At 49.5% G+C, this 23,074-nt stretch overlaps 1 protein-coding gene across 1 annotated transcript; it reads right to left on the reverse strand.

The window, feature by feature from the left end:
• Positions 1–254: 254 nt before the first annotated feature.
• On the reverse strand, positions 255–15,915 carry SERPING1 (serpin family G member 1). Its single transcript, XM_051854145.2, has 8 exons — positions 15,667–15,915; positions 15,116–15,190; positions 12,007–12,469; positions 10,433–10,567; positions 8,480–8,683; positions 8,157–8,293; positions 4,359–4,578; positions 255–748 (listed from the first exon to the last, which is right to left on the reverse strand). The coding sequence occupies exons 1-8, from the start codon at positions 15,763–15,765 to the stop codon at positions 495–497; spliced, it is 1,587 nt and encodes a 528-aa protein (XP_051710105.1). The 5' UTR covers positions 15,766–15,915; the 3' UTR covers positions 255–494.
• Between the last annotated feature and the right edge of the window lie 7,159 nt (positions 15,916–23,074).

Raw genomic sequence — 23,074 nt, forward strand, 5'->3', positions numbered from 1 at the left:
GCAGCTCCGGCCATTGCAGTCATTTGGGGAGTGAGCCAGCGGGTGGAAGATCTCTCTTTGTCCAGTCCTCGCTCTGGGGGCTCTGTAACTCTCTCTCTCAAATAAATAAATAAAATCTTAACAATAATGCAGTTTTAAGCCACTAAATTTAGAGTGACTCATTACACAGCGATGGTTGGCTGACACGGATGCCATGGCAGCTCTTGTCCTCTGGAATCGAAGCAGCCATATCCAAAGGCAAATGAGAAAGGAAGTCATGGTCAGCTGAGTTTTATTTGTAGAGTGTGGTCAACTTGAACAAGAGAAAGCTGCAGAAAGTGCTTTGGTGAGCATGACAGGGCCTCAAGGAAGGGCTGATGGGAGCAGCTCCCTTTGCCAGCCCTTTGTGTGTGCAGTGGCTGGCAAACTAGGTCGAGGCGGGCAGCGGCAGGGCTGCACCTGGGAGCGCTGAGGCTTGGGCGCAGGGCTTGCCCTGCCCTGGCCCCTTGCAGGTCTCAGTCCCTGGGATCGTACACTCGCCCCATGAAGACAGGGACCTTGTGCTGTTGGTCCCAGAGCAGGAAGAGGAAGGGCTGCTGCACCTCGAAGATGAGCAAGCTGCGGGCCACAGAGACGCCCGTGGCGGCAGCCGCCTCCACACCAGTCTCCGTCAGCTCCAGCACGGTCTGGTGCTGCATGGTGGACACCAGAAGATCCGGGTCATCCGTCAGCTTACACAGGTTGAGGTCGTAACTAAAGTCAAAGAACTCTAGGGAAAAGCGGAGAACAAAGTCAGAGACCAGCGCCCAGCTCTCAGCTGACCGAGACCTTTGCCCTGACCGATCTGCATTCGTCCTAGGTCCCAGCGCTCCGTTTTGCCCTCTCTCTTGCTTGTCAGATCATGGATTGTGCCTTCTGCCCCAATTCCGGGCATTCTCTACCGGTGGGACCCGACCACTGCTCTGTCTTTCAAGAGGGGAGAGGCCTTGCCTCCCACCCCAAACAAGCTCTGGAAAGTGATGTCTTTGCTACCTTGTCTCCAGCGACCTTGGAAGACAGGTCATATATCAGAGACAGGTCATGTATTATGAGATCATATGCAATGCTGTGATGCTATGAAGTACTAAGAAACACATACGACATGTTTCAAAATGTTCACGGAAAATGGGTGTTATGAAAAAAACCTATGCATGGATTTAAAAAAATTTGAGGGGGGTAACACTGTGGCACAGTGGGTTAAGTCACCTCCTGCAGTGCCAACATCCCACATGGGTGCTGGATTGAGTCTTGGCTGCTCTACTTGCTATCCAGCTTCCTGCTAATGCACCTGGGAAAGCAGCAGAAGATGACCCAAGTGCTTGGGCCCCTGCCATCCATGTGGAAGACCAGGAAGAAGCTCCTGGCTCCTGGCTTCAGCCTGACCCAGCTCCAGCCATTGAGGCCATTTGAGGAGTGAACCAGATGGAAGACCTTTCTCTCTCCTCCTTCTTCTGTAACTCTGCCTTTCACATAAATAAAATAAATCTTAAAAAATTTTTTTTGCAGCACACTAACCTTTAAAATTATTTTCAATTAATTTTATCCTTTAAAAATTTTATATATTTTGGGGGCTGGTACTGTGGTGCAGCAGGTAAAACTGCCACCTGCAGTGCTGGCATCCCATGTGGGTGCTGGTTTGAGTCCCGGATGCTCCATCCAGCTCTCTGTTAAGGCCTGGGAAAGCAGTAGAAGATGGTCCAAGTTCTTGGGCCCCTGCACCCATGTGGGAGACCCAGAAGAAGCTCCTGGCTGCTGGCTTTGGATTGGTGCAGCTCCGGCCATTGTGGCCAATTGGGGAGTGAGCCAGCAGACGGAAGACCTCTCTCTCTCTCTCTCTTTCTCTCTCTCTCTCCGCCTCTCCTCTCTCTGTGTAACTCTGAATTTCAAATAAATAAATAAATATTTTTTTAAAAAAGTTTTATATATTTGAAAGAGAAAGCAAAAGAAAGAGAGAGAGAGGTCTCTTCCAACCACTGGTTCATTTTTTTCAATGCCTATAACAGCCAGGGCTGGGCCCAGGCTGAAGCTAAAAACTAGGAACTCATCTGGGTCTCCAATGTGGGTGGCAGGGACTCGAGTACTTGAACCAGCACCTGCTGCCTCCCTGGGTGTGCATTAGCAGGAAGCTGGATCAGAAGCATATACAGAACTTGAATCCAGGCACATGGATATGGAATGTGGGCATCCGAAGTAGTAGCTGTGCTACAACACCCACCCCTAAACTAATTTTTAAAAAGATTTATTTATTTGAAAAGCAGAGTTCCAGAGGGAGAGAGGGCGAGAGAGGAAGAGAGAGAGAGAGAGAGAGAGAGAGAGAGAGAGATCTTCCACCCACTGGTTCACTCCCCAAATGACTCCAACAACCATGTCTGGGCCAGGCTGAAGCAAGAAGCCAAGAGCCAGGAGCTTCTTCCTGGTCTCCTGTGTAGGTGCAGGCCATCTTCCACTGCTTTCTCAAGTGCATCAGCAGGTAGCTGGATTGGAAGTGGAGCAGCCAGGACTTGAACTGGTGCCCATATGGGATGCTGGCAGCATCTTTACCCACTGCACCACAGCTCTGGCACCCTTCAACGTATTTTTAATTCCATTTTTTCACACAATTTGAAAAGTAACCTTGTATATATTGGTCTTTGCCCCAGTTCTTGAAAAACAGCTCCTAAAACCCTTGAACTTCCTTAGCAGTAGGGGTGCTAAGAGCATTCTTGGTTCTAATGTTTGGTCATCAACCCTGGCTCCTGACACAGAGCTCCGAAATCCCATGGCATTTCCTTGGTCATAGCAGCGCCTTCTGTTCCAAAGGGGTAACTCTCGGTAGACTCCTGGTGGGAGCTGCTCACTACCAAGACCAAGCTGTGATTAGAAGGCTGGAACTTCCAGCTCTGTTCCTCATGCTCTGGGAGAGGAGGAGCCGGAGACTGAGTTAATAATCACGCATACAGGATGAAGCCTCCATAACAACCTCAAAAGCACAGGGCAGACGTTTAGCCCAGGAGTTGGGATGCTGGCTAAGACGCCCGGATCCTGTGTCAGCAATGCCTGGGTTCAACGCCTGGCTCCGGCTCCGGCTCCGGCTCCGGCTCCGGCTCTGGCTCCGGCTCCAGCCAGCTTCCTGTTAATGCAGGTCTTGAAAGGCAAGTAGTTGGGTTAATGCCACCCTCATGGGAAACCTGGGGTGGGTTCCAGGATCTTGACTTTGGCCCAGCCCAGCCCCAGACATTGCAGATACTTGGAAAGTCGATCAGGAGACGGGAGCTCTATCTATCTGCCTGTTTCTCTGCCTCTCAAATAAAATATATCAATATTTAAGCATAATTTCAAAAGTGTGCGGTTCTAAGAACTTCCAGGTTGAACGAAACATCCACACGCCAGGACGTGGTGCCCCGACAGCACAGAACGGGAGCTCCTGTGCTCAGGACCTCTCCAGACTCCATGTACCTTGTCTTCCGGCTGTCCCACCTGTGGCCCTCACCATATCCTTTATTATACGGTAAGCCAGTGACTTCAAGGGTTTCCCTGCATTTTGTCAGCCGTTCTAGCAAAGAACGAACCCTAGGAGGGGCCGTGAGAACCTCTGATTTATAGAAGCCCAGGTGGCAACCGTCTTGTGACTGGTGTCTGAAGCGGGAGCAGTCTTGTGGGGCTGAGCCCCTGAGGTGGCATCTGATGCTATCTCCAGGTAGACAGCGTCAGACATGAATCAAACTGCAGGTCATCCAGTTTGTGTCTGCAGACAATCGGAAAACTGCATGGTCCGGGGACAGCACCACCCTCGCTGTGGTGGGTGACCAGAAGTGCTGTACTCTGAGAGCACAGAGAAAGTGTTTTTGCTATGCAGATGCAATACACACGGAAATGAGATCATGTGTTAGGCGGTCAAGGGCTGGAACAGGAAACCAGCCGACAGGTCTGGACAGGAAGCCAAAGGTTAGGGCAGGCAGTTTCTGTATAAGGGGAGAGCCCTTATAGCCAATCACTTCTTGTGTATTCCATGGGGGGCTGCCTGTTATGAATGTCTCTGGGAAGGAGCATAGACAGCCCACCTTGGTCACTTGTTCCACTGTCTACGTGATAATGAACCATACTAGAACAGATGAGAACGGGCGACCTGGCCTGGCGTGCTGATTTGCCTTTAACTAGCTCAAGGGTTAAGTCATACAAGTTTGGGTAAGTTGCATACAGTTGCCACTTCCTTGATGATGCAATGGGATAACAGCACCTATCCCTTTACTCACAGGCTTGAGGGACAACCTGAGACCACGGCTGCAAATGTTTGCATTTTAGGGACCCCTCCCTTCCTTTCCTCAGATGGCCTGGGAGTGACCTGAACTTGCAGGGCTCACCTAGTTTCTCCATGATTGACAGCATGTCCTGGTTGCTCTTCACTTTGATCCGGGGCATCATCAGGAAAGTCGGCTGGAACTTGGACAACTCCAGCTTCTTCATGACGGCCTTGAGGACAGCAGGGCTGAGAGCCTTCTCTATGTCCTCCAGGGGGTGCTTCAGGCTCTGGGGCATCAGGATCACAAAGCTCAGGTTGTGAGAGAGCTGCAGCTGCCCCACCTGGAGAACGAGAGGGGCACCTGTCACTCTGGCTACCCCAGCTCTGTTTTTTTCTTTAAGATTTATTTGAAAGAGTTACAGGGAGAGGGAGAGGGAGAGGGAGAGGGAAAGGGAGAGAGAGAGAGAAAGTTCTTCCATCTACTGGTTCACTCCCCAAATGGCCTCAACAGCCAGAGCTGAGCTGATCTGAAGCCAGGAGTCAAGAACTTCTTCCGGGTCTCCCACGTGGGTGCAGGAGCCCAAGGATTTCAGTCATCCTTTGCTGCCTTCCCAGGTGCATTAGCAGGGAGCTAGATTGGAAGTGGAGTAGCCGGGACTTGAACCGGCATGCATATGGGATGCTGGTGCTGCAGGCTGGGGCTTTAACCCGCTGCACTACAGTGCCAGTCCCTGGCTCACATTCTTGATGTCCCAAGACAGGCCTGATGCCTGCAGCAGCCAGAACTAGGCGTCCCAGCTTTGCCAGCTGGTCTAACTGAATAGTGCTAGTCTGTCTCTACTGGTGGAAGGAAGAGCAGTGGGCACTCGTGTCTAATCATACCTCCACGTTTCCACCCACTGGCAATGTAACATTTGCAGGTGATTTGAGCTCTGAGCTCTGTTCCTGTTCTCTCTTATGAGTGGTGCATAAAGACTATAACATCTAATTTTCAGTCCATAAGTGGCTTTTGGGTGCTGGGATGATATGGCCAAGCGGAACAATAATTCTGCTTGGTCAGGGATTTGACATGTTTGAAAAGAACAGTGAGGGGGCTGGCGCTGTGGTGCAGCAGGTTAAGACACTACTTGTGATGCTGGCATCCCATAGCTGAGTGCTGGTTCAAGACCACCTCTGATCCAGCTTCCTGCTAATGAACCTGGGAAAGCAGCAGAAGATAGTCCAAGTGCATGGGCCCCTGCACCCATGTGGGAGACCAGCATGGAGTTCTTGGCTCCTGGTTTTGGCCTGGCTCTGACCTGGCTGTTGTGGCCATTTGGGGAGTGAACTAGCAAATGGAAGATCCCTCTCTCTGCGGCACTCTGCCTTCCAAATAAATAAAGCTTACAAAAAAAAAAAAAAGAATATCAAGTCTATTAATGTATAAAGGGAGCCTGAAATGTTTATGGGACTATTAATTAACTATGTTTGTAAATAGAACAAAGGAGTTTAATCTGTTCAATAAGGCTTAATTAGTGGACAAATGAAATGTTTTTTTCCTAAAAAACTGCTCTATTATAAATAATGTAGCAAATTCAGCTGAAAATTAAAAGGCACAAGTAAAACTTCGATTTTTCAATGAATGAACTCAAGGAACTAAGAACTGGTTTTTGTGCTCAAAACTACTCCTCCTTTGGCACTGAGAAAACATTGTATGGACACCTCCCCCACAGTCCTCTCTCAGTGTCCATGGGGGACTGGTTCCACGGCCTCTCAGGTACTAAAATCCATAGATGTTCAAGTGCCTCATATAAAACAGTGTGGTATTTGTAGGTAAGCTACGTACCTCCTCCTATATACTTAAAATCATCTCTAGATGGTTTGTAATACCTAATGTAAATTCTATGTAAACAGTTGTATACTGTATTGTTGAGGGACTAATGACAAGGGAAAGAAAGCTTATCCAGATGCAATTTATTTTTCCCCAGAATGTTTTTGACCCTCAGTTGGTAGTATCTGTGGATGTGGAACTCACGGACACGGGGGTGGGGTGGGGACCCAGCGCACTCTGAGCCACAGTGATGCCAGGGACATGCCAACACACACTCACTCTTGTGTGCCTGAGACACGCTGTTCTGGTTCTGTTAAATAGGTCATTTGTGCTCAAACACACTGGACGGGGATAGATGGCTGGGTGAGTAAGTGTGTGAATGGGTAAAGAAATGGATGGGGAACCATCAAAAGTAACTTCTGTAAAGTCTTCCTGGCCTCTGGCTCTGACAGAGTAGCTCCATTCAGCACTTTCTATTTTGTTTTCTAAATTTAAAATAGTTATTTGAGAGGTAGAGGAGAGAGAGAGAGAGAGAAAGAAGAGTTATCTCTTGTCCACTGGTTCACTCCCCAAATGCTGCAACAGACAGGAGGGTAGAAGCAGAGCTGAGAACCAGGAATTCAATCCAGGTCTCCCACGAAGGTGGCAGGGAGTCAGCTACTTAGGCTCTCACCTGGGGCCTCCCAGGGTGCACATTAGCAGAAACTGGCACTGGGAGCAGTCAGGACTTGAACCCAGACACACTGGGTTCATTCTCCCAGGATGTGGGTGTCTCAGTGTCTTAACTGCGGCCCATCAATGCCTGCCCCAGCAACCTCTACTCTATTTATTCATTTATTCAGCAAATACTGAGTGAGCCCCTGTTATATGTGGCATTGCTCTAGGCACTGTAGATACAGAAAAGAAAGAAGTGAGGCTCCTGTACCCAAGTAAAGAGGTCACATCTCGGAGATGGACAACATTATAATCAAATAAGCAAACAATTTCAGACAGGGATGAGTACTGTGAATATAATAAAACAGGTGACATTACAGGGTGAAGAGGAGGCTGCTGCAAGCGGGAAAAAGCCTCTCCATCAAGGTGACCTTTTTAAAAAAAGTATTCATTTGTTTGTTTGAAAGACAGAGCATCAGAGAGAAGGAGAATGAGAGAGAGAGAGAGAAAGAGAGAGATCTCCCATATGCTGGTTCACTCCCCCAAATAGCTAATGCCAGAAGCCAGGAACTTCATCTGGGTCTCCCACATGGGTGACAGGGACCTAGGCACTTGGGCCATTATCTGCTGCTCTCCCAGGCCCATTAGCAGGGAGCTGGATTGGAAGTGGAGCAGCCAGGACTCGAACTGGCACTCTGATATGCTATGCTGGCTTTGCAAATTGCAGCTCAACCTGCTGCACCGTAACGCTGGTTCCTCAAGGTGACCCTGGAGCTGACACTGACATGACCAGAAGACACAAGCTATGTGAAGACCGCAGTGAAGGAAGATCCACACAGAGGGAAAAGGTAAGGAAAACTCCCAAGGTAGAAACAAAGCCTGGTGTGTTCCAGAACAGATCTACTTCTCAGACCAGTGTTTCCCATTATCTACCTCATAGGTCTGTGTCCTGCTGTCTGAGCAGGTGGTCACAGGGCAGGAGGTACTTTACGAAGCAGAATCCTCTGGGTTCCTTATTCTGTCTTCCTTCCCTCTCTACCCATTGAAATTCTGCTCCGTTCCTGCTACGGAACTTAAACCATTTAACACAGGTGCACATCCACGCTCCCATCCAGATGTACTTGTACACATGAATACTGCACACGGACACAAACACACGGTCTCCTGGAGGATTGACTGGAGAGAAACAGATGCATAGAATAGAAACATAACTCACTTTGTGCCATTCAATCCAGCAGAGATGAGTGAAGAAACGTTAGCATCCAGCCAAGAATATACAATGCTTGCCTTGGCCAAGGTCAGAGGGGAGAAAAGGAGAGGATATAGGGTGGAACTACTGTTGGAAGGAGCAGAAACGATGAACATTAAAGGATATACACCAAAATGAGGGGGCCATGGCAGAACACTGGACACTCAGGTGGGTGAGACAGGAATGGAGAAAGATTAAGAACTTACCCTGGCTTTCAGAATTGAGTCAGTGAAATGGGCCACAGGATACTTCTTGCTACTCATCATGGGCACTTTAATCACAGAGTTTTTGAGGTGGAAGGGCTCCATCTTTTTTTTATTATCAAAAGGTTTCTTCCATTTGGCTGGAAGGAAGAGAGAGTACTGTAACGCAGGTAGGGAAAGGACGAAGAGGAGTGGACTGTCCTGTTAGCAAAGAGAGGGATGGGTGCTTTGGGATTTGGTTGTGGAGCTTGGGGTTGGGAAAACTTTGAAGCCAGAGGGGGAGAAGGACCCCGAAGAGGAAGATCATCTGGCCGAGGGCCTCTTACCACTCAGGTACACAGCGTTGAGAAGAACAAGGCTGGCGTCAGCGGGCAGGCTGTCCAGCAGTTGGCTGATCTTGTGGTTGGTGTTCTCAGCCACCCAGGCATTGATGAGCTTCAAGTTGACATCGCTATCATTACTCAGGACTTGGGGGCTGCTGCCATACAGGCTCTGAGAGGCATTCACATAGGTCTCCTTTATGGCTAGGTCTGGGCGGGGGGTCAAGAGAGGGAGGCATGAGTTCCCTAAAGTACCCCCTCCCCTTCTCAGAGTGAGCATGCAGAGTGAACATTCCTCCAGGGCTCCTTCTGTTCATTCCAGGGATTCCAGAATGTTGGAGCAGGTGTCCAGCCCACTCTTCTTATCCAAGGATACTTCATAACGCTCATGGGAAAATGGAATGGAAAGATAACTTCAGGACTGGCATTGTGGCACAGCAGGTTAAGCTGCTGCCTGCAACACTGGCATCCCAGTGGTTTGAGCTCTGGCTGCTCTGCTTCTGATCCAGCTCCTTGCTGATGGACTGGGAAAGCAGTGGAACATGACCCAAGTATCTAGGACCTTGCACCCATGTGGGAGACTCTGATAGAGTTCCAGGCTCCTGGCTTCGGCCTGGTCCAGTCCTGGCTGTTGCAGGCATTTGGAGAATGAAAGCAGATGGAAGCTTGATCTCTCTCTCTCTCTCTCTCTCTCTCTCTCTGTAATTCTGCCTTTCAAATAAATAAAGCTTTTTAAAAAATGTTGAATGCTGAATTTCCAACAACCTAGCAAGACACAGGACAAAACTGATCTATAACAAATAATTAAATGCAATATTTCTTGACATTATTAAGCCATATTTTGAAAGAGGATGCTTTGCTAGGTGAGTTTTCTCTTTGTTTTCTTTGCTTTTCTCTATTTTCTAGAATGAATGAGTATGGCTTTTGTAAAAAAAAAGGTTTTGCTTTTTTCAAAAAGTAGGGGGGGATTGGACGAGATCTAACTACTTAAAGCAGCCGAATTACGTGTTTCAAAGTCTGTCTGAAGCCCCCCGTGTAACAGGGCTCCAGTTTGTCTCCTTCACACAGGAAGTGGTGACCCCCCCAGACCCCACCCGTAGCTCCTGAAGCAGCTCTGCAGAACCCTAGTGCTCTGGAGAGCAAAGTTCGAGTACAGCTGCATTAGATCATCTTGGAAGTTTATGACTATTATTATCCATTATAATTACTCTTTATTGCTAGGATTACCCACTTAATAATAGAACTCGTGTAAATGACAACAAATTCATATAACATAAAAGTACAAACAATGAGAGTCCAAGACTCCCTGAGCCTAAAAAGTTGCTTGCCTATTTTATGTCCTTAGTTGTCTAGCCCACCCGGTTGGCCTTACCTATTAAATACATGAGGACGTTCTTATTCTAAAAGGAACTGGAGCACAGCTTAGGATGCCCTCATCCCGTTAGAGTGCCTGGGTTTCGGGTCCTGGCTCTGCTCCCAATTCCAGCTTCCTGCTGATGCACACCCCAGGAGGCAGCAGGCGATGGCTCAAGTACTGGGGTCCCTGCTACCCTCATGGGGTACTCAGATTGAGTTCTGGTTCCTGGCTTTGGCCTGATCCATCCCTGGCTGTTAAAGATATTCAAGGAATGAACCAGCAGATGGAAGATGTGTCTCTCCATCTTTGTCTCTCTGCCTTTCAAATTAATTAATTAATTAAAAATCATTTTAAAATTTTGCATTTCAAATAAAAAATAAAAGGAGTTGATGAATGCTCATGACTTGCCCAAGGTCTCACCATGAGGATACTCCAGCTCCTGTTGCTACCAGAAAGGCTTGCCAGAGCCTTCTTACCTGTCCGCATCCCATGCCCCATATCCCAGCCCCGACATCCCCTCTGTCTCTTTTCCCAGGGCTGGCCCCCCTTCAGAATCTTCTCCAGACCTTCCTTTGCCTCACTGTCCCTCCCTGGGCACTCACCTGGACTGTGGAAGATCTGAGAGACGGAGGTGACGCCTTTGGATGTGATGGCCTTCAGGGCCTCGAATACACAGGGAGTGTCCTCGGGGTAAGAGAGGACATCCTCCAGGTTTTTTCTGGTGCTGCCCCCAGCCCCTAAGACAGAGGGCAGAGATGAGTGGCACTCACAGGAGTGGGAGACCCACCATCTGGAACCAGGGTAGAGGAACCAGGCTGGAATTCAGGAGGGGTCCCTGCATGGAAGGGGTCTCAGACTCTCAGTGCTGGAAGTGCTATTTTGGAAGACAATACATGTGTCAGAAAGATAGGGACAAAGAATTACAAATAATCCCAGAGTCAGGCTCTTTGGGGGTTTTGAATACTCTCCTTCCCGGCTTCCCTACTGATTTACATCCTACTCATCCTCCAAAGCCAGGTCTAACCACTGCCTGTCCCACGTGAACTACTTTTGAGTTGGTCTGGGTTTACAGAGTTTCATTCTATATATAGACAGGGACACTAGATTACTATTTAGAGCAAGAAATCATGTAAGAGGAGAAATGTTTAATGCCTTTTTAGTTACGCATTCACTGTTAAATACTTACTGTACATGTCTTGTGTGCAATCACAGCTAAAACTGATGGAGCACCTACTTGCTTCCAAGTATTCTACGTGCTTCTCCCATCATCTCTCATCGTCCTTGTAAGGACAACCTCCTTTCCCATTTTACAGAGGAGGAATCTAAGGCTCAAGAGATTAAGTGAATTTATGCAATGTAAAGGCTCAGAGCTAACAAGGGAAGGATGGAGGCAGAAACTGACTGAAACCAGTTGACTGAAATGTGCCTCCCAGTGGATGCTTGGTAATGTCTGGAGATCACGTGGTTGTCCTGACTGGGGAGTAGGGTACTATGGGTGCCATGGGCGTCCGGTGAGATGTTAGCATTCTGGAACTCCAGAGAAATATTCTCCTATGCCCACTATATTGTTCCTAGCAGCATTCCTGGGATCCTTCTTCCCACTGCCTTTAGCAATGTGTGCTATTGCAAAGATAGTTACCCCATGCCACTTGACAGTAATCCCCAGGAAGGCGGAGCGATTAACACTTTTTTGACTTCCCAGAGAGTCAGGCACTAGGGTACCAGATTCTTAATCTTTTGAGGCAGATAGTACCGGCTCTGTTTTACATGAGGACTGAGGCCCCACAGGTTAAGTGATCTGCCCAAGGCCAGACAACTAGAAAGCAATGTCACCACAATTCTACTCTAGGTCTAACTCCGATGATTCCATCTCACATGTTGCCTTACTCTGAAGCATGGTTGATGGCTAGAACCTTATTTTATATACTCTTGTACAGTCCACAGGACTCAATAAGCAACAGTGCCTACTGAACCATTGTGGAATGAAGAAATGTTCAAGAATGAAAAGATGTATCACCAATCTCCTCCCCACCCCCCCGCTCCCTGTCTCTGTCACTGTGTAGCTCATTTTGATAGCTTCCTCCTGGAGACAGAGCTTTGTAAACAGTTTCTGGGGTGGTGACACTCATAGGAGGGTCCAATATCCAACCTGGAAAGAATTCAGTCAGGCTCTTACCAAGCAGGACTTGAGTTAGGAGGCTGGCAATGCTGAATGGGGAGAAGGCCAGGTTGGTTTCAGGCTTCTTTGTGGCTGAGAAGGCTTGGTAGAGCCTCAGGGAGAAATCAACCAAAGCATTTCCCAACCCTTCTGCTATGGGCTGACAGTCCGAGTCAGAGCAGAAAGTGTCGGGCTCTGGGCAGTAGGGATCAGCAGTGGGCTCGGTCAGAAAGTCTGTGGGGAGCAGGGTGGTTGGCTGGGTGTGTTGGCTGAAGGGCTGAGCGCTCGGTTCGTTCGTAGTATCTTCCGCTCTTTCGGTGGCTGAGTTGGTCACTGGCCAAGTAGAAGACTCCATGATGTGCTGAGTGGATGGGTTCGTGGGGCTATCTTCCTCCCAGATGTTCACGGTGCTTTTCTTTTGCAAGCTCTCTGGATCCCTGGGGCTGGGGCTGCTAGCACCGGGATTTGAGAAGGTTCCATCCTGTGGTTCAAGAAACAGTTTTATTTTCTCCTGGAGGCATAGTCCTCTCCAATACTCAAAGCAGGACGAGATGGTAGAGATATGTAAAACGTTATATAGGAGACAGCAATTTCCAGGCTAGCCTGGTGAGTGAGGGGCCTGTTCCGGGACAACCACTACAATTTTATCAGAGAGGGGACAATGTAATGGTGTATGTGTGTGTGTGTGTCGGGGTAGGAATATATACAGGATTTTTTAAAAAGATTTATTTTTATTTATTTGAAAGGTAGAGTTATAGGGAGGAAGGAGATCTTCCATCCACTGGTTCACTGCCCAGATGTCCACAAAGGCCAGGGCTATGCCAGGCTGAAGCCAGAAGCCTGGAGCTTCTTCTAGATCTTCCATATGGGTGCAGGGGTCCAAACACTTGGACCATCTTCCACTGCTTTCCCAGGTGCATTAGCAGGGAGCAGGATTGGAAGCAAAACAGCTGGGTCTCAAACTGGTGCCCACAGCGGATGGTGGCATTGCAGGTGGTGGCTTGACCTATTATGCCACAATGCTGGCCCCAGGGGTAGCCTTTGCAGATGATGAGGGGTAGTCAGCAACTCTGTTATCAGGATTGACATTGTGGTATATAGTAAGTTAAGCCGCCTCCTACAATGTCAGCATCCCATATGAGTGCTAGTTTGAGTCCCGGTTGCTTCACTTCTAATCTAGCTCCCTGCTGATGCACCTGGGAAAGCAGTGGAACATGATCCTAGTAACCAGGCTCCTGCCACCCACATGGGAGACTCGGACAGAGTTCTGGGTTCCTGGCTTTGGCCAGGACCAAACCAGCAGATGGAATATCTCTCCCTCTCTGTGTATAACTCTGACTTTCAAATATATATACAAATCGGTTTTTTTTTTTTTCTTTTAAAGACTTATTTAGAGGCAGAGTTACGGAGAGGCAGAGGCAGAGACAGAGATCTTCCACCTGTTGGTTCACTCCCCAAATGGCTGCAATGCCCAGAGCTGAGCTCGAGCCAAAGCCAGGAGCCAGGAGCTTCCTCTGGGTCCCCCACATGGGCGCAGGGGCCCAAACATTTGAGCCATCTTCCACTGCTTTCCCAGGCCATTAGCAGCTAGATTGGAAGAGAAGCAGCCAGGACTCAAATCAGCGCCCATATGGGATGCCGGCACCACAGGCAGTGGCCTTAACCACTATGCCACAGTGCTGGCCCCCAGATAGTTTTTAAAGTAAGAACTCTGGAGACTGGCACTGTGGTGTAGCGGGTTAAGCCACCACTTGGTACGCCAACATCCCATATGGGCACCGGTTCATGTCCTGGCTGCAAAGGCTACCCTTGGGGCCAGCATTGAGGCATAGTAGGTTAAGCCACCGCCTGCAGTGCCATCATCCACTGTGGGCACCAATTTGAGACCCAGCTGTTCTGCTTCCAATCCAGCTCCCTGCTAATGGTGTGAGAAAAGCAGCTAAAGATGGCCCGAGTTTTTGGGCCCCTGCTACCCACGTGGGAAACCCGGATGAAGCTCCTGGCTGCATCTTGACCCAGTGCGGGCTATTGTGGCCATCTGGGAAGTGAATCAGCAGATGGACGATCTCTCTTGCTCTCTCTCCCTGTGTTTCCCCCTCTCTCTGTAACTCTTTCAACATAAATACATACATCTTTAAAAAAAAAATTATGGGTAGGCTGCAACCCCACTGGTGGATATTAGGAAGGACTAGCATTTCCAAAGGAAGAAAGGAAGAAAGGGAGGGAGGGAAGGTTGTGTGGGGGAGGGGAATAGTATAAACCCAAGTAGCAATGTCTGGATGCAGTTTTGGTTGTCACCAGGAGGCAGGGGGACAAATGCTGCTGGCCTCTCGGCCACAGATACAGCAAAGCATCCCACAATGCAGAGGACTGCTGTCATCAGTGAGTTATTCAGCCCCCAGTGTCAACGTTGCCCGGCTGAATATCCTCACTCACAGGTAGAGACACTAAGGCAGGGACATCATAACAAGCAGGCCACAGCCTCACCGGAGCGGAAAGTCAAGCCAAGGCTTCTGACTCCAGATCCCTTGTTCATGATTCCATTTACCTGCTGAATCTCACAGGCACCAGGGATGCCGGCTTCCACACCACACACACACACACACACACACACACACGCAGCAGACACGGGCACGCCATTCCCCTGTGTTCCCACACTTCCTGGGCTTACCTCTTACCCTAGCTCCCAGACCACTGGGACATTGCTGCTGACCCCTGCCCAGGCTCAGCGATGCTCACAACCACTTCTGCCTGGCCGGCCCCAGCCTGGGGGAGTCTGTGTGACAGCTGCTGAACCCTACTCAGCACAGCTTAGTTTTCCACCACAAACCCCAGCTCAAAAAGCTGCCCATTTCCTTGTCCTCAGTGGTCCTCCTAACAGGCAGGCTGGTGGACAGGGTGAGGTCTCTTCTCCGTGTTTATAAACCAGGAGGCTGGGAGAAGTGACTTGCCCAAGGCCACGCTGCCGAGATTAAAACCCGGCTACGTAGGAACCCCGAGCCTTTTCCACGCTGACAAAGCCGGGCAGGGATGCTGCTTGGAGCTCCCGAGGAGCCACCCCCTTCCTCGGGGTCTGAAGGGTTAATGCTCAGCGCCCCGCCCCCTCCCCCGCCGAGGGGCCACTTACCCCAGCCAGCAGCAGCAGCAGGAGGGTCAGCGGGGTCAGCCTGGAGGCCATCTGGGCTGCGACGTCAGCCGCGACCTGCGGAGCCACCAGCGTCAAACCAGCCCCAGCCGGGAGCCTGGGGGGCCTCCACCCCACCCTGGGGCCCGCCCCCATTGCGCTCCAGGCCCCGGCCCCTCTCTACGAATTCCCGCCTCCTCCCTCCAGGGGCCACCTTCTCCCTGGCTCCTCCCTCTGTTTTGTTTTCCCCAAACCGCTTTCTCTTCCCGGCACCGGCTGGCCCTTCCTCTCCCCCGCCCCAGGCCCGGGTCTCCGTCCATCTGTTCAGTCTGGGGGGTCCTGCTTTCGCCAAACAAAGAGGCCAGAGGCGGAGGGGAGGGGAGGCCAGAGGGGCCTGGGCACCAGAGCCCTGAGGGAAGAGCAGGCGCTGAGGAGGGGCGAGGAGGAGGCAGAACTCTCCCGGGAAGCCTGGGGGAGGGGAGGAAGGAGGTGAGGGGAGTCCCTGCCCGGATCGCTTCCTTCTGCACCCGACCCTTCACCCCACAGCACCAAACCTGCTCCGAACTCCTGGTCACTGGGCAGTTTCCTGCAGACTGAGTGGAGAGTCCCACAGGGTCAGAGAGGGTGGGGTGTGGGGGGCCAGTCTTAGCCATTGGCTGGCCCAGGACTCTGCCCAGTTACAAATTAAGGATGATTGATCGCTGGTGTGAGTTCCCGTAAGTCAGGATGGTTCTCACCACTTGGTCCGCTTAGTGGGCCGGGCTGGGCATTGTAGCCCAAAGCTGGTGGGGAGCAGGCTGGGGGAAGCTTAGATGCAGCTCTCAGCTCTAGGACACGGAACTTCCTTCTCCATCATCACCGTCATGAGAAAAATAGTGGGACGTAGAGTGTGCTCCCAAGTTTATAAGGAAAGAGCTTTTCAGGGACCACTCGGCTGATCCGAGCTCAGAACAGTTAAGTGTCTGGCCCTTGGTCCCCCTCTCTAGGAGATAAGCCTGGACTTGGACTTAGGTCTCCTGAAGTCTCCTTCCTTCCTTCCTTCCTTCCTTCCTTCCTTCCTTCCTTCCTTCCTTCCTCTCTCTCTCTCTCTTTCTCTTTCTCTCTTTCTTTTTACAGGCAGAGTGGACAGTGAGAGAGAGAGAGACAGAGAGAAAGGTCTTCCTTTACCATTGGTTCACCCTCCAATGGCCGCCGCAGCCGGATTGCTGTGGCCGGCGCACCGTGCTGATCCGAAGCCAGGAGCCAGGTGCTTCCTCCTGGTCTCTCATGTGGGTGCAGGGCCCAAGCACTTGGGCCATCCTCCACTGCACTCCTGGGCCACAGCAGAGAGCTGGATTGGAAGAGGAGCAACCAGGACAGAATCAGGCGCCCCGACCAGGACTAGAACCCGGGGTGCTGTCACCATAGGTGGAGGATTAGCCTATTGAGCTGTGGCGCCGGCCCTTCTTTCTTTTTTTTTTAAGAGAAAAGATTTATTTTTATTTATTTGAAAGGCAGAGTTACAGAGAGAGATGGAGAGACAGAGGAGAGAGAGAGAGAGAGAAGTCTTCCATCTGCTGGTTCATTCCCCAAATGGCCGCAACGGCTAGGGCTGAAGCTAGGAGCCTGGAGCTTCTTCCGGGTCTCCCACATGGGTGCAGGAGCACAAGCACTTGGGCTGTCTTCCGCTGCTTTCCCAGGTGCATTGAAAGGGAGCTGGATCAGAAATGGAGCAGCCAGGTCTCCAGCTGATACCCAAAGGCAGAGGTGGAGCCTGCAAGGCCACAAGCGGGCCCCCATCCTGAAGTCTTAACCCCCACCCTGCTGGGTGTTCTTCCCCTTCTCCTGGGAGAGATCCACAGTCGGATGAGCGGATGAGCGGTTCTGCCTTTGTAGAGAGACCAGGGGCCTGAGGCACTCGGCTCAGCAAGCACTCATTCACCTTAATTAAAAAACTTGAAAAACAAACAAACAAACAAACACAGAACAAAACCCAAATTGTGTGAGTTTGTGGATGGGGCACCACAGGAGTCCAGGCTGAGACCTGGCAAGGCTGTCCTCCTTGCACCCTGCTGTCCTTCTAGAATTGCCAGATAGAATACAGGAGGCCCAGTTAAATCTGAAGTTCAGAGCCGGCGCCGTGGCTCAATAGGCTAATCCTCCACCTTGCGGCGCCGGCACACCGGGTTCTAGTCCCGGTCAGGGCACCAGATTCTGTCCCGGTTGCCCTTCTTCCAGGCCAGCTCTCTGCTATGGCCAGGGAGTGCAGTGGAGGATGGCCCAGGTGCTTGGGCCCTGCACCCCATGGGAGACCAGGAAAAGCACCTGGATCCTGGCTCCTGCCATCGGATCAGCGCGGTGCGCCGGCCGCAGCGCGCCGGCCGCGGCGGCCATTGGAGGGTGAACCAACGGCAAAGGAAGACCTGTCTCTCTCTCTCACTGTCCACTCTGCCTATCAAAAAAAAAAAATCTGAAGTTCAGATACACAGCCACAACTTTTTTTTTTAACTTTAAGTATGAGCATACTCGGGATGCGCTTATGCTAGATTTTGTGGTGTATCTGCAGTTCACATTTAACTGGGCATTCTGTGTTTTGTTTGCTAACTCTGGCAACCCTACTTCCTCTGCAAAAGAGAAGTTGTCTCTGCTGACCTAATACAGCTTGAAGGTTCTAGGGTCAGCTCACTGGAGGCCTGACCTCTTGCTGAGTGTTGGGGGTACTTAGGAAAGTTTGCCATTAGCACCAGAACCGCCAATCTAAGGGACTGACAAAGGACAGAAAAAAGAGAACATTTGTTGTCTTCTCAGGGGTCCTTGGAAAAGACCCAGACAGCATCTGCCCCAGCTTGCGCTTTGTTCTCTGCAGCCTCTCGGGACCCTCCTGGGGAAGTGGAGCCATCATTGGAACAGCAGCACGCAAAGCACTGCTTCCTTATCCGCGCTCAAGCTCACAGCCTGTGCGGCACAATGAGCTCATGAATTCTGGGGAATGGGTGCATCCGATAAAAAGAAGGCCGCAGACCGTAGCCTCACTCATAGATGCTTTGCACGCGTTTTCATGCCAACTCGCATTGTCACGGCACCCGTGAAATGGGTGCTAACGTTAATGTCATTTTCAGTGGGGAGAAAGTGCTCAGGGAAGTTGATTCACCCAAGACCACACAGCTAGCAAGGGACAAAGCTGGGATGTGGGCCAAGTCTGTGTGACCTTGAAATACTTTATGAGTCCCTCACCAGGAGTGTTAACTAAATCAGGCAGCAAAATGAGTGTTGTGGGCACAGCGACGGAAGTCTTAATGCTTTGTGGGCCAAAGTTTCAGGGTGGATGAGGCCCAGTGGAGAGGTTTTCTCAGCCTGAGAGTCTGACTCCTTGGACACTTTAGTTCTCTGGACATTGGCTTTGTGCAGACTACCCTGCCTGATGAAGCCAAAATTAAAACTGACCTAATCTTGTTAACTGACTTAATCTCATTACTATAACAAAACACCTGACATCAGCTACATATGAAGGAAAGAGGTTTATTTGGTCTCTTGAGTTAGATCTGGCAGACTGTACTGGCTCAGTATCTGGTGATTGTGTTCTTGCTAGGAGAATCTTGAAGCGGCACAGGACATCACACGGCAAGAGGGAGTGTGTGTCTATGTGTGTGGTCTCTTATAAATCCACCAGAATTTACTCTTGGGGGTTCCTCTGTGATGATCCAATCTAATTCAATCCCTCCCCAGAGGCCACACCTTCAAACATCATAGCTGGATTAAGTTTCTACCCTGTTAGTGCCATTAACTGGATTTTGGGGGCCGGCGGTGTGGCACACTGCGTTAAGCCTCTGCCTGCGGTGCTGGCATCCTATATGGGTGCTGGTTCTAGTCCCGGCTGTTCCACTTCTGATCCAGCTCTCTGCTGATGGTCTGCGAAAGCAGTGGAAGATGGCCCAAGTGCTTGGGCCCCTGCACCCATGTGGGAGACCCGGAAAAAGCTCCTGGCTCCGGCCATTGCGGCCATTTGGGGAGTGAAGTAGTAGATGGAAGGCCTCCCTCTGTCTCTACTTGTCTCTCTGTCTATAATTCTGCCTCTCAAATAAAAAAAAAAAAAAGAGAGAGAGAATTTGGGTGCTATGCCTGTAACACAGAGGTTTTGGAGGGATGTTCGGCATCCATATCATAGCGTCTCCCATTGCACAGTGTTCATTGATTCAGTGTAGGGTTGTGAATTTAGTGCGTCGTTGACTGGGCCAAGTCTAGGGTTTCTCTGCCATGAGGACTTCTTGGGAGTGAGGAAGGGTGGGCCCAGCAGCCTCCTCCCACTGGTTGTAGAGGTTTGTGGCTTCTCTCTCCTGTGGATTTCCTGATGTTGGATGAGTTTCAAATTCAAGTTCTTCCTTTGGAACATTTTGTCAGATTTTTCACCCAGGTAAGTTCTTTTGGTCTTTCCTAAAAAAATTGTTTAATTATTTATTTTGAGAGCAAGCAAGAGAGAGAGTGCTGCCTTCCATTGGTTCACCTACCAAATACCTTTAATAATCGGAGCTAGGTAGGCCTGGGTCAGGCTGAATCTGGGAGCCAGGAACTCAATTCAGGTTTCCCAAATGGTTGGCAGGGACCCAACTGCTTGAGTCATCACTTGTTGCCTCCCATGATGCACAGTAGCAGGAAGTTGGAATTGAGAACGTAGCCAGGATTTGAGAATCCAGCTTTCCAATATGGGATGTGGATATCCCAAGTGGTGTCTTAACCACTGCCTTCCATGGTGCACATTAGCAGGAACCTAACAGCTGGGAACAGAGCCAAGACTGGAACCCAGGCACTACAGTACGGGATGTGGGTCTCCCAAGCAATGTCTTTTTTTTTTAGAAAACTTTTATTTAATAAATATAAATTTCAAAAGTACAACTTTTGCATTATAGCAGTTCCCCCCCCATAACCACCCTCCCACCTGCAAACCATCCCATCTCCTACTCCCTCTCCTATCCCATTCTTCATTAAGATTGATTTTTAATTATCTATATACAGATCAACTTAATGTATACTAAATAAAGATTTCAACAGATTGCACCCACACAGACACACAAAGTATAAAGTACTGTTTGAAGACTAGATTTACCATTAATTCACATAGTACAACACATTAAGGACAGAGATCCTATGTGGGGAGTAAGTGCACAGTGACTCCTGTTGTTGATTTAACAATTGACACTCTTATTTATGACATCAGTAATCACCAAGCAATGTCTTAACCTCTTCTCTCCCTGCCCAACTGGGTTCTCAGCTACTGAAGATAAAATTGCTGTGACCAAGGTCTTTTTCACTCATATATGTATCATTTTCCTCTTAAGGAAAATTATCTAAAACTTGAAAATAGGGCAGAAAAATCAGGGTTATCTGATTCTCAGAACACGAAAAAGTCTGAGTGACTATTTTCTCAATTCTCCACTCCAGATGCAGAGAACAGAAGTTGATTGATCACCAACAAAGAATGCATGGGCATTTGGGCTCAATCCTCTGGAACCCTGGTTGAGAAATATTGTCCTAGAGGATTAACATTTTCTTTGACTTCTTGTTTGCTATGGATCAGGGCCCAGAGTCTGTGATGTCAGAAGTTGACCTGCCAAAAATGGATAAGATGCAAATGGTTTTTGTCTGTAGACATGTGAATGGAATGGAAACACGGGGAAGAGATGACAATGATAACCTCGAAGGTGATGGTCTTACTGTCCTGTAGGGCAATGACAGTCGTGTAGCTAATTCAGCCATGTTATTCCAGCGTTTTTTTAGCAAGAGTATGCTCATGTGTGCACATCCACACATCCACACATGGGCACACACCAGTTTCTTGTATCATTCTTTGAACAAGCTTTGAGTTGTCTCATGAATGTTCTCATTGTGTGAGAATGATAAGTTTACCATTCAGAGAGCTATATCTGGCACTCTGTTTTGGGGTGTTGTTGACTCTTTGTAAGTAAAGATGGGCTATTGATTGAACTTTGTCTCTTATCTCCTACAAATACAGTCCATTTTGGGTAAGAGCGCAGGTCGGGCAGCTGTGAACAAGGGGAAGTATGGGGTTCCTGTAGCTGCTGTTCCACTGTGTCCTCTCCCATTGTCCTGATTCACAGATGCTTCTTCTTGGTCGATGGTCTGGGCCCTGAGCTTTCATGGCAGTCTCACTGGAGAGTCTTCAGTGACAGCACCCTTCTGCTAAAGACCCTGTCTTCGTCTTCATCATCGCTTCAGTCTTCAACTGTAGATGAGTGTGGGGAGCAACTTGGACTAGACTAAGTTACTGGAATTAAGACTTATTCTATGCATCTGCTCTCCCACAATATGGCGCTGGGAGAGGAGTAAACAACCTCTACGCAGCTGCCTCCAGTTCAACCAATAAACAGCAGGACCTGCTCCTGATTGGAGGAGAGCAGCGTGCTCGGCGTGTGGGTAGCAGAGTTGGGATTGGTGGAAGAGGACTATAAAGGAGGAGAGAGACAACATGCACCAGGAACATCCGGATAACATCTGAGCAGCCCCCGAGAGAGCCACCGGCGGTGTGCCGCTCCCCCGCGGAAGTGGGGAAAGTGGCAGGGGGAGCCGCCCTTCCACGGAGGTGGAGGGGTCGGCAGCCAACCCGGGAAGGACCAGCAGCAAACCCGGGAAGGGCCGAGCAGACGAAAGAACAGCGCAGGGTCTAGTGTCGTTCCTCTGCGAATGGGGGAGCGACAGATGAGGTGGATGAGAATGAGATGAGTACAGGGACCAGATCCTAGTAAGCATTGAGCCTCAGGTGCTTGCACCTCTGACGCGTGCCCTGGGAGGCCTAGGAATACAAAGTTTTCAGAACAGAAACGAAACAACAGACAACTCCTTAGGATATTTATTTACTTATCTAGGGACATTTAAATTTATTCCCTCAAAGTTATCACTACAATGTCATGTGTGTTCTTTATAAAAAAAAAAAATCCCAAATGATCCAATCATTTGTAAAATTAAAAGCTAATGTAAGGGCAGATGTCTGGTGTAGTAGTTAAGCAACTGGTTTGCATGCCCACATCCTGTATTAGAGCTCCTGGGTTCATGTCTTGGCTGTGCTCCCAATTCTAGCTTTCGATTAATGTATGGCCTGGGAGGCAGCAGGTGATGGCTCAAGTAGTTCAGTCCCTGACACCCTTGGGGAAGACCTGGATTGAGTTCTTTGCTCCCAACTTTGACCAGAGTTAGCCTTGGTCATTGTGTGCAGGTGGGAAGTAAACCAGTCTCTCTCTCTCTATTTATTAAGTAAATAAATACATATTAAAGCTAATGCAAACACAACTGCTATTAACAATTCCAGTAAATCTCTTTTAGACTCTATTTATAAGGTCTTTTGCAGTTCACCCCTTCTGCATAATTGTCACTCTTCCACTATTTCTTTTCTTAAAAAAAAAAAAAAAAAAAAAAGATTTGGCCGGCGCCGTGGCTCAATAGGTTAATCCTCTGCCTGCGGCGCTGGCACACCAGGTTCTAGTCCTGGTCGGGGCGCCAGATTCTGTCCCGGTTGCCCCTCTTCCAGGCCAGCTCTCTGCTGTGGCCAGGGAGTGCAGTGGAGGATGGCCCAAGTGCTTGGGCCCTGCACCCCATGGGAGACCAGGAGAAGCACCTGGCTCCTGCCATCGGATCAGCGCGGTGCGATGGCCTCAGCACACCAGCCGTGGCGGCCATTGGAGGGTGAACCAACGGCAAAAGGAAGACCTTTCTCTCTGTCTCTCTCTCTCACTATCCACTCTGCCTGTCAAAATAAATAAATAAATAAATAAATAAGTAAATCTGAAGAAGAGGAGGAGGAGAATACATGGGTCTTTGAGCCACACAGACTCTCGCTTCTCTCTTTACTAATGTTCGATGAATTGAACCTCTCTGGGAAGTCACAGGTGCAGAATCTAGATGAGGGTAGTAGTATTTTCTCTGCAAGGTCATTTTCTTCTTTTCTTTTCTTTCTTTCATTCTTTTTAAAAAAGA

This window comes from Oryctolagus cuniculus, chromosome 1 (genome assembly GCF_964237555.1).
Source record: "Oryctolagus cuniculus chromosome 1, mOryCun1.1, whole genome shotgun sequence".
Lineage (NCBI taxonomy): Eukaryota > Metazoa > Chordata > Mammalia > Lagomorpha > Leporidae > Oryctolagus > Oryctolagus cuniculus.